We start from the raw sequence: 14,935 nt of genomic DNA on the forward strand, positions 1-14,935 counted from the left end.
TAGCCTTCCCTTAGGTCTTAAGGATCTAGAAACTGACTGAAGACGTTGGATTTGGTGGAACAGCAGTCATGACCGTGGGCAAGAGCAGTGCATTGACTGTAGAGTGAGATGTATCCTGCAAGGTGGGTGAATCTGCATTGGTACCTTTAAGGCTTTTGATAGGCATATGAGCTCGACCCTCTGTGATTGTGATGAGTTCAGGAAGATCAAGCCAAAGAATGTGAAGCAGCCAGAATGTGAAGAAAAGCGGGTTTTGGGTCTGGTGTTGCTGTGTGGGAAGAACATGGTTTCCATGACTTTTGTGGGAGTACCCCCACAAAGATACTGCTTTACCTGAGTTCCACTTGCTAGAGTTGCAGGAGGCCCTGGAGTTGGCAGGTCAGCTGGTAGAGGGGTACCAGCTGGTGTCCCAGTTCCCCCGGCTCCTGGTCAATTAGCTGGGACTGTCAGAGGGGTTGGGGGGCCATCCCAAGAGGTAATATCGCCCCAGGGAAGAGGCACCATAGCAGCTGCCTAGTTGCTGCTGCTGCTAGCATTACTGGAGCCCAAGCGCAGTACCCACCAGGTAGGGAACCCCATCCCTACCTGTGGGCAGAGCAACCCTGTCTCCAGGCATTATGGCTCTTCCACCTGGTATAAGATCAGCCATGGGGCTGCTGATTGGGCTCCCTTCTGCTCGAGGGACCCCAGTAGGCATGTCCCCTCCAGGAATGAGACCCCTTCTACCAGGAATTAGAGGTCTACCTTCCCCAGGAATGTGTCTGCCAAGACCCTAGGATACTGTCGATCCATCTTAGGCACTTTTTTCCTGCAATACGTCTTGTAAAACTGTGTAGGGTATTTGTGAACTTTTTGTGCCCTTTTTGCTGCATTAATGTTAGCTGGTAGTAAATGCATACATAATTAAACTGCAAAAAAGAAAAAAAAAAAGGAATAGAAAATATTTCAAGAATTAAGGACAATACTGTATTTCCTTCTATATGCCCTGATTAATAAAGTTTAAAAAACATTGCTGTAGAATGTTTTGTAGGAGTTAAAAGCACGAGGTAAATCTATTTGTACTGACATGGAAACATCTCTAGGTCACATTGATAAATGGGGAAAAGATGTTATAGAAGAGTATATACCATTTGATTGCACTTACATTTTTATGTATGTAAGTACATAGAGAAAGGCCTGGATGGATACACATCATGTTGACAACAATGGCTATCTCTTAGGAGGGGACAAAGATGGGAGTGAGGAGAACCTTAGGCTTATCTGTATTTTCTGACTTATTAAATTTAAGTCACATTTTTGTATTTCTTCTCTAACTCAGAATAAATAACAGAATGAAAAATGAATTGTTAATGATAAACAAAAGTGTAGTTGTTGGTGTAATTGTGTTCTGAATGTTATGCCTGTTCCCATCCATGGCTCTTGTATCACTTTGTAAATGAAATGCTTAGTCCTTGGGACTTGTGGTATGAATGGACAATTTTTACTGCCGTGTATAGGCACAGAAGGAGATTACTCTTTTTGGGTAGCAGTAGAGCAAGATAAGAGAAGGGGTGGTGCAGCCCAGGTGAAGGTCCATTCATTCACTCAACAGATGTTCCAGTTCCACAAAGATTTGCTGCAGTGACCATGCACTGTTCTCTGCCTCAGTTCATTGAGTCCTCTTTGAGGAAGGCGTTAGGGGTACCAGGATGGTGTAGAGGTTAAGAGTGTAACGTTTGAAATAAGGCCAGCTTTTTTTTTTTATATATAGCTTATTAGCTTTTCTGGACCTCTGTTTCCTCATTTTAAAAACTGGGAATATTTTAAAGTACCATCTACTTCAGAAGGGCTGTGGTGAGAGACTGCATGTACTGTCACGAGTATGGTGATTGTGGACTGTGCGTACTCTGTATAGGGTAGGTTTGTTATTGTGCTTTATTCTGCACACAAGAAAATCGCTGTACTATGTGCCACTTTCATTTAGGAGTTTTGGGCAGCCCAGACACAGGGCCAGCAAGTGAAAACGGCTCTGAGAGACCTGGATTTTGGCCTTAGCCTTGCCACTAACCCTTTGTGTTTCCTTCCTCTCTCTGGGCCTCAGGCTTCCCATCTGTACAACGTTAAAATCTTGTCTGAGCCCTCTTTCTTCGCTTCCATTGTTTTGAATTTTAGTGAAGCTCCATGAAACCTTAGCCTTAGTTCTAAGGCTGAGAGTGAATGGTCAGAACAGGAGGAGGTAGCCTCTTGTGGCCAAAAGGTATAGTTAGAACTGCCTAGAGGATGAAATGACTAAGATTGATGGCATTTTAAAGTGGTGGGTTAAGCCCAGGCGGAAATTTGGCAGGAACCATACAGGAACTTCTGCATTACATGGTGGTGTCTTCTAAGAGTTGGGATGTCAAATGTCATTTTTCAGACTTTGGTATTTTACTATTGGAAGTTTGTCTAAGACAAATTCTTTGGCTTCGCCTGCCAGGTAGTCAGTCATGATTGATCTTGGTGTGAGTTGTTGATTGGCCATTTCAGCCAGTGGGAGTAATTTAGCAGTTGTGGTGGAGAGAGCCCCAGACTGGGAATATAGAGACCTCATTTGGGCTAAGGTTTGCCAATAACCTGGTTTGTGACTTTGGGCCTTGGACCACCATTTGTAAAAGGTGGTGGTTAAACTTGATCTTAATTTTTAAAATTCAGTTTAGAAAGTGGACTGTCAGATTTTTGTCAAAAAATTGAGTAATATAAAATTAAAAAGGAAAACATCTCCATTTCCCCACAGAAGATGGTTTTTAGTCTTTCAATATTCTTTGTTTTGTTATGTATTTATAGCCTACCTGGTTCCTAGAAAGATTTGAGTTAGTGTTTATGCTTCTCCTTCCTGTGATAGTTTTGGGCATGTTCTACTTAAGCTTTTCAGTTAACTTTATAGCAGGCACATTTTATGTAATTAATCTCCTGGTGTTAGAATTTGATGATAAACTTCCAATTTTTTGCTTAGTCCTGATCTTGAAGGACTATTCCGATTCCAGAGTTCAGTGATCAGGCAGAATTGTCTCAGGAACAGAATGAATTCATATTTTGAAGCGTGGAAAGAGCAGATTGCCAAGAAGCCAAGCTTGGCTTTCATCAACTCTTAGTTTATAGCTTGGGGCAATGGAAGAATTATTGGGGGTTAGACATTTGGTTCTGTACTTAAGTGCCATGTAATCTGGGCTAAGTTACTAATATTGTGTGGGCCTTAGAGCCTTCCTTTGAAAATCACATGGGCCCTCAGGCCCATGTTCTAATGTTCTAATGACACTAAGTCTTTTATAAATTATAAAGCAGTATATGTTTCAAGGTGACTGGTATTTTGCTCCCATTTGTGGAGTAACCACAGCATGCTAGGTACCTTGTTGGGCACTTGTGTTTGATCCCCAATTGTTCTATGAAATAGCTATTGTTCTCCTTTTACGGATGAAGGAAGTGAGTCTTGGAGAGGTGAAATAACTTGTCTATGATGGTACAGTACATGGTAGAGCTTAGAATAGAATCCAAGATAGTGTCTTTGTGTCAAACTGTACTTCCAATTATGGGGTTTAATTGTCTTTCACTGTCCCCAGATCCTCACTGAACCTATTTATAGACTCCACCCTGTACAACTTCTTGGATCAGTGAATCCTTTGTTTTTCTTTGTCGTTCTTAAAGCATCTGAATTGGCACCTGATTCCCAGAAGCTTAACTATTGGTTGTGATTGGCATAATAATGATGATAATGACAAAACAATAGATACCATTTATCAAGTGCTTATTATGTGCCAAATGTTTATATACATTAACTCATTTAATTTTTGCAGGTTGTTTTTGTTAGTTGCCATCGAGTTGATTCTGACTCATGGCGACCCAATGTGTGCATATCAAGACTGTGACCTTTTGGAAGCAGATCACCAGGCCTGTCTTTTGAGGTGCCTTTGGGTGGGTTTGAACCACCAACCTTTTGGCTAGTAGCTGAGCACTTAACCGTTCGTGCTACTCCAGTCTTATAGGTAGAAGATGATATCCTCATGTAACAGATAAAGAAAGTGTGACTCAGAAACATAATTAACTTGTACATGGCACAGTGCCTCTGCACTTAGCACATATTTGTTACATAGAACATTTGGGGTATGAACAAATAAATGATCCTGCTGAAGGTCACTCAGCTACTGAGTGTTAGAGCTGGAACTCAGCTCCAAAGCCAAAATTGAACCTCAAAGCCTGAGTTCTTAACTTCTGCACTGCATGCCTCCCAGATGGGTTCACATGTGTGTCCCTCATTGGCCATGGCCTGATTGTCATGTGGTGTTCAGGCAGTTTTAACAGTATCTGTTGTTCAAACACTAGCTCACCTCTTATTGCACATGTTCTCTCCTAGTGGCCTTGTTCCCAATTTACCAGATGACCTGGATGGCATCACCCCCAATGCTGGTTTGGGAAATGGTGGTAAGTACACAAAGCAGGACATTCGCTTGCAAAGGAGCAAGGAAAGTAGACGCTAGACCATGAGTGCCTTGAAGCTTGGGACTTGGCTTTCATATCTGGGGTCAGAGGTTAGCCTAGCACATGTAGGTTTTATGTATGTACTCATTGCTTTCTACCCTTTCATAAAAACTGGACTAAAGGAATTGGTGTCCTTTAGACAATCCTTCATGAGTTTAATTTCTTGCTACCGAGGTTATAAGGATTCAGCTTATAGGGATTGCTGAACTGAAGGACTGTATGGAGGCTAGATGTTGAATTTGTGACTAGGTCATGCACGGAAGTTCTGGTGGTCTCCACTGCCGAGTGGCTGGAGGCCCAGGAGATCTGCCCTCTGGACTTAGTGCGCCAAGGCCTTCCTGGCAGGCTGCCGCATTCCATCTGCCGGCTGAGGCCCAGCATTCCTACATGGGCCTGCTCTTTGGAGACAAATAGCTGGTTAGACCACAGGAGACAGTGCTGAGTAAATAAACAGTGTATTGTGTTTAACCTGGATTATGAGGAGACTTTCTGCTTGGCAGTTGGGTTTTGCTAAGCATTTGTCATAGTTTTTGTTTTTGAAAAAGTGAATGCTATCCTAAATGTCTCTGTGGGAAGTGGTAATAATTTGCCTTGTTGAAATATCTCAGAGATATTTTGACTTGTGTTTTTTTTTCCCTTCTTCAAAGTGATAAGATATGTGCAAAAGAAAGAAGTTTTTAGAGCAGGCAGGGTAAGTGTCACAAGGCTTATTTCTTGAGAACACCATAACTTACAGGCCACCTTCAGGTTTTCCTTCAGAATCCAACAAGCCTCGTTTCTGTTTTTCCTGCTGACAGGCAGTTAAAAAGTAAGGAGACAAGCCTACTCCTTAATTTAAATACTGGTGAACATCTGCTTTATGTCAAGCTCTGGGCTAAGCACTGGGGATTTAACCTTGAACATGATAGGCTGGACTCCTGTCAAGGCTTACCGTCTAGCAAAGAAGACAATTAAGCAAAAAATTATTAGGATGAGTGAAACGATCAATGTAATGAGTGAAAAAATATAAGGTGTTAGAGGGAGTAAGAGGGAGATCTTGTTGTGTTGTTAGGTGCTGTCGAGTCAGTTCTGACTCATAGTGACCCTGTGTACAACAGAATGAAACACTGCCCATTCCTGTACCATCCTTGCAATCATCGTTATGCTTGAGCCCATTGAGCCCGTTGTTGCAGCCACTGTGTCAGTCCATCTCGTTGCTCACCCTCTGCTTTACCAAGCATGAGGTCCTTCTCCAGGAACTGATCCCCCCGACAACAAACACATCCAAAGTACGTGAGACAAAGTTTCTCTATTCTTGCTTCTCAGGAGCATTCTGGCTGTACTTCCAAGATAGATTTGTTTTTCTGGCAGTCCATAGTATATTCGGTATTCTTTGCCAACACCATAAATCAAAGGCATCAGTTGCTTCTTTGGTCTTCCTTATTCATTGTCCAGCGCTCATATGCATATGAGGCAGTTGAAAATACCATTGTTTGGGTCGGGCACACCTTAGTCCTCAAAGTGACATCTTTGCTTTTTAACACTTAAAAGAGGTCTTTTGCAGCAGATTTGCCCAGTGCAATGTGTCTTTTGATTTCCTGACCACTGCTGTCATGGGTGTTGATTGTGGATCCAAGTAAAATGAAATCCTTGACAACTTCAGTCTTTATTTATCATGATATAGCTTATTGGTCCAGTTGTGAGGATTTTTATTTTCTTTTTGTTGAGGTGTAATCCATACTGAAGGCTGTAGTTTTTGATCTTCATCAGTAAGTGCTTCAAGTCCTCTTCACTTTCTGCAAGCAAGATTGTCATATGCATATCGCAGGTTGTTAAGGAGTCTTCCTCCAGTTCTGTTGCTGTGTTCTTCATAGAGTCCAGCTTCTCAGATTAGTCGTTCAGCATGAGGATTGAATATGTGGTACAAGAATACAACCCTGATGCACACCTTTCTTGGCTTTAAACCGTGCAGTATCCCTTTTCCTGTTTGAACAACTGCCTCCTGGTCTATGTACAGGTTCCTCAAGAGCACAGTGAAGTGTTCTGGAATTCCCATTGTTCGCGATGTTATCCGTAATTTGTTATGATCCACATAATCGAATGCCTTTACATAGTCAATAAAACATAGGTAAACATCTTTCTGGCATTCTCTGCTTTTAGCCAAGATCTGTCTGGTATTAGCAGTGCTATCTCTTGTTCCATATCCACTTCTGAATCTGGCTTGAACTTTTGGCAGTTCCCTGTTGATTTACTGCTGCAACTGCTTTTGAATGATCTTCAGCAAAATCTTACTTGTGTATGATATTAGTGCTAGTGTTCGATAATTTCCACCTTCTGTTGGATCACCTTTCTTTGAAATGGGCACAAATATTGATCTCTTCCAGTTGGTTGGCTAGGAAGCTGTCTTCCAAATTTCTTGACATAGTTGAGTGAGCACCTCCAGTGCTTCATCTTTTGAAGCATCTCAATTGATATTCTGTCAATTCCTGGAGCCTTGTTTTTCACCAATGCCTTCAGTGCAGCTTGGACCTCTTCCTTCAGTACCATTGGCTCTTGGTCATATGCTACTTCCTGAAATGGCTGAATGTCGGACACTTCTCTTTGGTACACTGACTGTGTGTATTCCTTCTATCTTCTTTTGATGCTTCCTGTGTCGTTCAGTATTTTCCCTGTAGAATCCTTCAGTATCGCAACTGGAGACTTGGATTTCTTCTTCGGTTCTTTCAGCTTGAGAAATGCTGAGCTTGTTCTTCCCTTTTGGTTTTCTAACTCCAGGTCTTTGCATGTTTCGTTATGATACTTTACTTTGCCTTCTTGAGCCGTCCTTTGAATTTACTCAGTGCACATTTGTTGAAGAGTGATATGAAGGAGGTGGGCCAGGTAAGAGTTTCCTGAAAACTGATATTGGAGCTGAGTCTTGAAGAATGAATAGGACATAGCTAGGGGGATAGAAGGGGATGAGCATCTCAGACAGAAGTAACATAGCATGGCCTGTTTGAGGAAAGGGAAAACAAACCTGTGTACCCTTATCCTGGTGCACAGGGCTCTTCCCAGTCTGCCCTTCTCCACCTCTTGAGCCTTTTTCCCACAGGCAATACTTACATGCTTTCAGGTGAATGGTTTCTGAACACCATACCCATTTACCCTCTGCATAGGCTGTTTGCTCTTCCTTTTGCCTCCCTCACCTGCCTGGTGCTCATCTCCTGTTTCTTTTAAATTTTATTTATTTTGTTGTTGCTGAGAACATACACAGCAAAACATGCACCAGTTGAACTCTTTCTATATGTACAATTCAGTGATTACGTTTTTTGAGTTGTGCAGCCATCCTTATCCTTCTTTTCCATGTTGTTCCTCCTCCATTAACATAAACTCACTGCCCCGTAAGTTTCCTATCTAATCTTTCCAGTTGCTGTTGTCAATTTGATCCCATGTAGATTGTTCTTAAAAGAGCATAATGCTCAAGGCAGACATTCTCTACTAGTTAAGCTTAACTACTGTTTGGTTTTAAGAAGACTTCAGGGTGTATTTTTGGTTCAAGGCTTAAAAATTATCCCAGGGCAGTAGTTTCAGGCCTTCCTTCAGCCTCCATAGCTCCAGAAAGTCTGGAGCCCATGAGAATTTGAAATTCTGTTCTGCATTCTCCCCCTTTTGATCAGGATCCTTCTGTGGAACTGTTGATCAAAATGTTCAGTCATGTTAGTTGGGCACCATCAGTTCTTCTGGTTTCATGGCAAAGGAGGCAGTTGTTCATGGAGGCAATTAGCCACACATTCCGTATTCTCCTTCTGTTTCTGACTCCTTCTTCCTGTGTTGCTACAGGTGAATAGAGATCAATTATCGTGCCTTGGATAGCTGCTGGCTGTCTCCTGTTTCTTTTAAGATTCTGCTCAAAATTCACCACTTTCTTTGGCTCTGCCCAGGCTGACTTTTCTTTGTTCTCCTTCTGAACCTTACATATAGCATTTCGTTTTATTTATTCCTTTTGGTTACTTTCAGAATATCCAGAATCAGACCACTTCTTACCCATGTATACTGCTATCACCCTGGTTCAAGCCACCATCATGTCTGTCCTAGATTATTCTAGTAGTCTACTAACTGGCCCTTACTTTGGTCCTAAGCCCCGTTCAGTCTGTTTTCAGCACAGCAGCTAGAGAGAGGCTGTAGAAACCTAAGTTTAACCCTGTCACTCCTTAGCTTGTAATCCTCCAGCGGCCCCTCACAGTCCTTAGAAGAGCCTACACAGCGTTTACACAGTCTGGCCCCCAGTACCTCTCTGACCTTCTTTCTTCTCTGTCCTTTGATTGTGATCTCCAGCCCATTGGCTTCCTAGCTGTACCTCAGATCCATGAACCATGCTCCCATCTCAGGCTTCTCCCTTTGCCTGGAGTTTTCCTCCCCTAGATGTCTAGCTCTGTCTTTTGCAGCCTTTACCCACATGTCACCTTCTCAGTGAGACTTTCCATAACCACCTCATTTAAAATTGCAGCCCTTATCCTGGTATTTCTTCATCCTGGTATTGCCTGTCCTTATCCACTTTATTTATCTCCATAGCATTTATTACCTTCTTTATATAACCGTATATAATTGGCCTATTATTTTGGTTATTATCTGTCTCCTCCATTTAGTATATTGGTTCTATTTGTCTTTTTTTTTTTTTTTTTTTTAATTTGTAGCCACATCTAGAGTGGTTCCTAGAAGAGAGTAGGTGCTCAGTGCATATTTGTTGAAAGAATGACGTCATTCATTCACTCGACACACATCTACTCGAAAAAAGTGATAATGGTTTGTTTACATCTCTGTCTTGCTCGTTGGATGAGGGAACCTCTTGGGTACAGGATCAATGTGTTCTTTACCATTGGGGAACCAGCACCTAGCATGATGCTTGGCACAGAGTAGGTGTATAGTGAATATTTGTTGAATTAAAGAGGCTGTGGAAAGATTTGGATATTGGCAAAGCCTTTAATCACTTTAAAGCTGAGGTTGGCAAGCGTGTAGGCCAAATCAGGCCTTCTTTCTCCTTTTAAAAATAAAATTTTATTGGAACACAGCCGTTCTTATTTGTGTATGAATTGTCTATGGCTGTGTTTGTGCTACCACAGCAGATTTGAGCAGTTGTGACAGGTTTTAGGCTTTGCGTACGGCCGGCGATGCCTAAGATTCTTATTGTCTGGCCTTTTAAGAACAAGTTTGCTGACCCCTGCTGCAAGTTAGTTAGATGTGCTTTGTTTTAATTACTAACATGCGAAGATGATATTCTGCCAGTAAAATAGCCTGATGACAAGCAGTAAGGAACACATAGCAGGACAGTTCTGCTCTGTCCCATGCCCAGTGTGTTTTCTGGGTTTGTCTTCTAACAGACATTATATATTGGGGTTAGTTTAAGTAATTTGTAAATATTTGAAATATAATGGATTAGAGCTTTCCTTGAACTTAGATTAATAAATCACAATAGACAGAAAATACAGCATGATACACTGTGGAGGTGGTTTTTTCATCTCTGGGCTCTATTACTTAGTAGGCATGTTGGGCAATTTGCATACCATAACGTTTTTCTGTGTCTTTTTTTTTTTTTTACCTTTTTATAGTCCTCCCAAATGTGTCAGAAGAAACAGTATCTCCCACCAGAGCACGGAACATGAAGGACTTTGAAAATGTAAGTGGAGATACCAAATTATTGTCCCTAATAAGTCATGTCTGCCGCGTCATCCAACCAGACTCAGGAGGGAGCTATATTTCTTCAGAACTGTCTAACCTGAACAGGGCCAGAGTTAGGGCGGATGCTGCATCTAGTGGGTGTTCTCTTGGAGGCTGTCCCTTAGCCATGCAGCCAGCCCTTTTATATAACAGCCACTCCTGGGTTCTCACAGGATCAGCAGTATCTAATCTTTGGGGAGTTGGTGTATTTCTGGTGTCCAGAAGGTGAGGTTGTTCACATATTTCTGACAGTGGAGGGGAGCTAACATTTGTCAAGGGTCTGCTGTGTGTAAGGCACGTTATTTATGGTCCCTGTTTAATCTTTGCTATAGCTCTTTGAGGTACTCTGTATTTACCCATTTTACAGATAAGGATTCTTAAGTCTCGGAGGGACTCTTAAAGGCCATATAATATGTATATGGCAGAGCTGGGATTTGAATCCAGGTTTCTCATGACTCCAAAGCCATTTTTCTTTCCCCTGCATTGTGCTTTTTGTAGGCTTCATCATCTTCGCTGCTGTTGAATGAAACATGAGCATCCTTTACCCAGTGCTGTGTAGTAATTGTCTGGGAATGGATCAGTGATGGATTTGGCTTCCGTGCTTAATGCCTTCCAGCATTGTGTCTTTCATTTGTTAGTGGAGGGGGTTTGTTGTCAAGTAACAGGAAAATAAAGTTATTTTCCCAATTCCTATTCTCCTTAACAAGTTACCTGTTCAGCGCTCTCATTTATCATGGGAAGAATTAGACCCTTCTTCATCTGTAACCAAATGAAATCCATACTATGCACGACACAGGAGATATTTATCAGACGGAAGATGGAGGACACAGAGAGAAGGACCTTCCACAATTATGTTTCTCTCTCCCCAGTTGTCTTTACAGAACAGAGCGGGACTGTCTCTGGATTTAATTTAGAATACTCATTACTGCTAATAGTTATCTGCAAACCACCAGTGTCCAATTGAAGAAATGACTTGTCAGATCTCTAATGGAAACAAGTAATTTCTGAGCTTTGAGTTGTTATAATTTCAACGGTACAACTCGATCTATGCTGTGGGGTCTGGGGCCTCAATGAGTGAGATTTGATTATTACACACTGTGTATAATTAAAATGTGCTCTACTATTAAATGGTTGTTCCTGTTTTATCATAAGAGTAATAATAGCTTATTGAGCTCTTGCTCTGAGCTGTGCGCTTTAAGTGTTACGATCTTTATATACCTTACTTTGTTATTAAAGCAACTCTGCAAGATAGTTATTTCATTTTTGAAGGGCATAGTTTTGAATTTTATTTCTAGATGAAAAAATTGAACAGAATCTTCAGAATTTTGGTTCCACGTTTTATTGTCTACCTTTTGAGCTGGAAGGAACCTTAGAATTGAATCCAGTTAAGTATAGGAGAAGCTGAGGCCCAGGGATGTGAAGTGACAAAGCTGTTCTCAGAGGCAACCTGTGCTGCCTAAGAACCGTGGGCTCTGGAGCCTTAATGTTTCTTTGTCCACTGCTGAGTGATCTTGGGCCAGCCACTTACCTCACTTTACTTCCCTCATCTTTAAAATAGAGATGATAAAATACCTCCTTCGTAGGGCGGTAGTGAGAATCAAACGAGTGCGTGTATGTGAAGCACATATGCCTGACCACAGAGTACATTCTATGTGTCAGCTATTTCTCCTCCTCATTGTTATATTTATTATTATTTTCTACTCTTCCATGTGATTCATGTTTCCTTTTCTCAGACATGTTCTCAATGACCTAACTGCTGTTTTTCTTGGAGCTAGGGAAAGCTTTTCATGCCAATATCTTTTAGGATATATGTTTTTTCTTTATGACTGTGATCCTTTGCCTGCTGTTAGGTTTTTATGGCATTAATATTTTTTACTGTAGCATTTTCAAGAGCAAATTCTGCAGTTGAAATGGCCACATTGTTCTCAGTGTCCCCTTTCAGGTCTTTACAAGTTACTGAGATTTTTCATTTGGCCTGAGCTACTAAATGCATGATTTCTATGTGGAGATAGTCTAATCTTTCTGTGGGATACTTAGAGGAAATGTTCTTGGCATCTACTGTTAATTTTAGAGTCAGCATGCATATTAAAGAAGGGGCCAGAATGCTTGTGATTCAAAGGGGAAACTCATGATTCCTCTTATTCCAGTCTCAGATGACTGATACCTGTACATTAGGAGTTGTATTTAGCTAGCGTGTAGCAAAACATAGGCCCCCTTCTGACTTTGCTCAGGGAGTTCATCCATTCATCAGTAAACATTTTCAAATATATGCCCTCTGCCAGGCTGTCTGGCAGGACTAGGGGTACTGCAATGGGTTAAGACCAGGCAAGTCTCCCTGTCAGGAGGCTCATAATCTAGTTGGGGAGATGGAGACGAAGACGATACAGTGATAGAGGTAAATATAGCGCATGGGGGCAGCCACAGGAGGCTGAACCTGACTTGGAGGGTTCAGAGAAGGCTCCCATTATGCATTAGCTCCCATTTCTACCTTCCCTCAACCCCCGGTAACCACTATCTACTTTGTATGCATTTGCCTATTCTAGATATTTCATGTAAGTGGGATCATACAGTATTTGTCCCTTTGTGTCTGGCTTTTTTCACTTAATATAATGTTTTCAATGTTCATCCATGTTGTAGCATATATCAGAACTTCATTTCTCTTTATGGCTAAATAATATTCCATTGTATGCATATACTACATTTTGTTTATCCATTCATTGGTTGATGGACTAGATGAGTTTAGAACAAGCCAGGTATCAAAGGTTTTAAGTATAATTTATATGCAGCCAACAATAGATACTCTATAGTAGGCTCGGGGCAGATTATCCAATAACCAAGGTAAGCACGGATTTACTTGTGTTTACTGGCTTTTATGAAGGTGAAACCCATGTGAAATTGTTCGCTACAAATTAGTCAATAAGCACAAATAAGCCCGTGCTTACCTTAGTTACTGGATAATCTGCCCCTAGTAGGCTTTATAATTTCTAGTGGCTTCCTCTCCAAGGAACTGGAAAAACCATTAAGTCAGGTATGACCAAAACAGTTGTCTGCATCCTGTGCCCACCTGGGTCTCTCTTCGTCCTTGTTCTTTGCTGTTCTTGTCTCATACCCACCTTCCTGGGATGCTGGTGTTCTTGTTTTAAGGTCTTTATTCCTATATGTTGAAAATCCTTGGTCTTGGCTTAGGCAGTTGGTCAAATTTGAGTGGTATGATTAGGAGATTTGCATCTTCAGATTTGCTCTGTAGCATCTATATTGTTGTGAGTTTCTTATTACCAGGGAGCGCTCCCCACACCCCTGCCCATTTGCATGGCCCTGAAGCTTTCAGAAACACCCTTATATGTGGATATGACATGGCCTTAGGAGTGATCAGAACTGAGTTTTAGGTCTGGCTCTGCACATACTGATCCATGCCCTTGGTTACGTCACTTTCAGAACCTCGTCTGTAAAGTAAAGCTAATAATGTGTTCCACTCAGAGTTGTTATGAGTATTATATGAGTTATGGTATGGAAGGTACCTAGCATGCCTGGCACATAGTAGGTTCTCAAAAGTTGGTATCTCCTCTAATCTGAAGATTCTGTCTACTACAGTCAGATGTCCCTGGGTTGTGCCCCATCAGTTTCAGTTTCTATGGACACTTCTGTGACATTTCTTTAACTGTAGAATAAGCAACTTCTTGCCATAGCCTGGAAGGCCCTGCCCTGCTTGATCCGACCCAGCTCTCCCTGTCCCTCCGAGCTCAGCGTGCATCACTTGCTCCTTGCATGCCGTGCTCTGCCACGAGGGCTGCTCTCGCCCAGCCACTCAGTGCTCATGTCCCATCAAGGCCTTCCCGCATGCTCCTCCCTCTGCCTGGAACAGCTTTTCTTCCTCTCCTTGACCTTCATGTCTAAGCTGCAGAGTGACCCTGTTAGAGAGGCTACTCCTGACTGCCTGCCCCTCACATCACTAGGAACCCTCATTGTTCTCTCTTACAGCAAGTGTTCGGCACCCTGTCTTTTCCATTATGGATCTTATGACTGTTTGTACTTTATTTGGGTACTTGTTTAACATATGTTCCCTCTACTCTATCCCTAGTACCCAACACTAAACCTAACGGATGGTGGGCACTTAATAAACATTTGTTGATTGAATGAATGCACAACCTCTGTAAGATAGTAAACCTGTAAGTTTTGGTTGCTTTATCTGTAAAATGAGAAAAATAATATTTATCTTATGGGGTTGTGATGAGGATTAAATAATATATTCTGGGACTGCCTGGTGGTCTTCAGCAAATGGGGCTGCTGTTACTATTGTTAAAAAGTGACTTGAGACCGTGCAGCTAGAGGGAAAGATAGCTTGTAATCAGGGTGGGGTGTGCAGAGCCGCGCAGAGTCGTAGGAGAGCAAGCAGTAATGAGTGTTGGGTTTGCAGGGGATGAGGTTAGAACAAGGCAGGAGAGCAAGAAGCATTTAGATGTAGGCCAGTGGAAGTGGTGGAGGACTAAGTCTGTAGCTGGCAGTGAGTGCTGCAGCTACTGCTCTGTGGTCCTGGCTCTGCACATGAGGCCTGAGAGCTCCATGGGCCTTTGCAGAGTTGAGCACTTGGTATCAAGTTTGGCTTATGGCTGGTGGGGATGCCTGGTAATTGTTAAGTATAGGGTTTCACCTGTGTGTCTCATGGCTTCCCACTTACTGGATTGAATGCTCTGAGTTCTTACCTCTGCAAGTCCTGGCCATGCCCTCTATAAACCTGGCCAGATGGTGTGCTGGGCAGTGTAAATTTTTACAA

General features: G+C 42.0%; 1 protein-coding gene across 12 annotated transcripts in view; it reads left to right on the forward strand.

Annotated features, from left to right (window-relative positions):
• CDK5RAP2 (CDK5 regulatory subunit associated protein 2) overlaps positions 1-14,935 on the forward strand; it is a 225,812-nt gene that overhangs the window by 7,439 nt on the left and 203,438 nt on the right. For 7 of the 12 annotated variants that reach the window (XM_064291536.1, XM_064291535.1, XM_064291537.1 and 4 more), the window contains exons 2-3: positions 4,367-4,434; positions 10,056-10,123. In XM_064291536.1, the coding sequence (XP_064147606.1) occupies positions 4,367-4,434; positions 10,056-10,123 (136 nt within the window). Of the gene's footprint in view, positions 1-3; positions 123-4,366; positions 4,435-10,055; positions 10,124-14,935 lie in introns of those variants that run through there. The other 5 variants (XM_064291538.1, XM_064291540.1, XM_064291543.1 and 2 more) reach the window with 3 other exon arrangements.

The sequence above is a fragment of the Loxodonta africana genome, chromosome 9 (assembly GCF_030014295.1).
Source record: "Loxodonta africana isolate mLoxAfr1 chromosome 9, mLoxAfr1.hap2, whole genome shotgun sequence".
Taxonomy (NCBI): domain Eukaryota; kingdom Metazoa; phylum Chordata; class Mammalia; order Proboscidea; family Elephantidae; genus Loxodonta; species Loxodonta africana.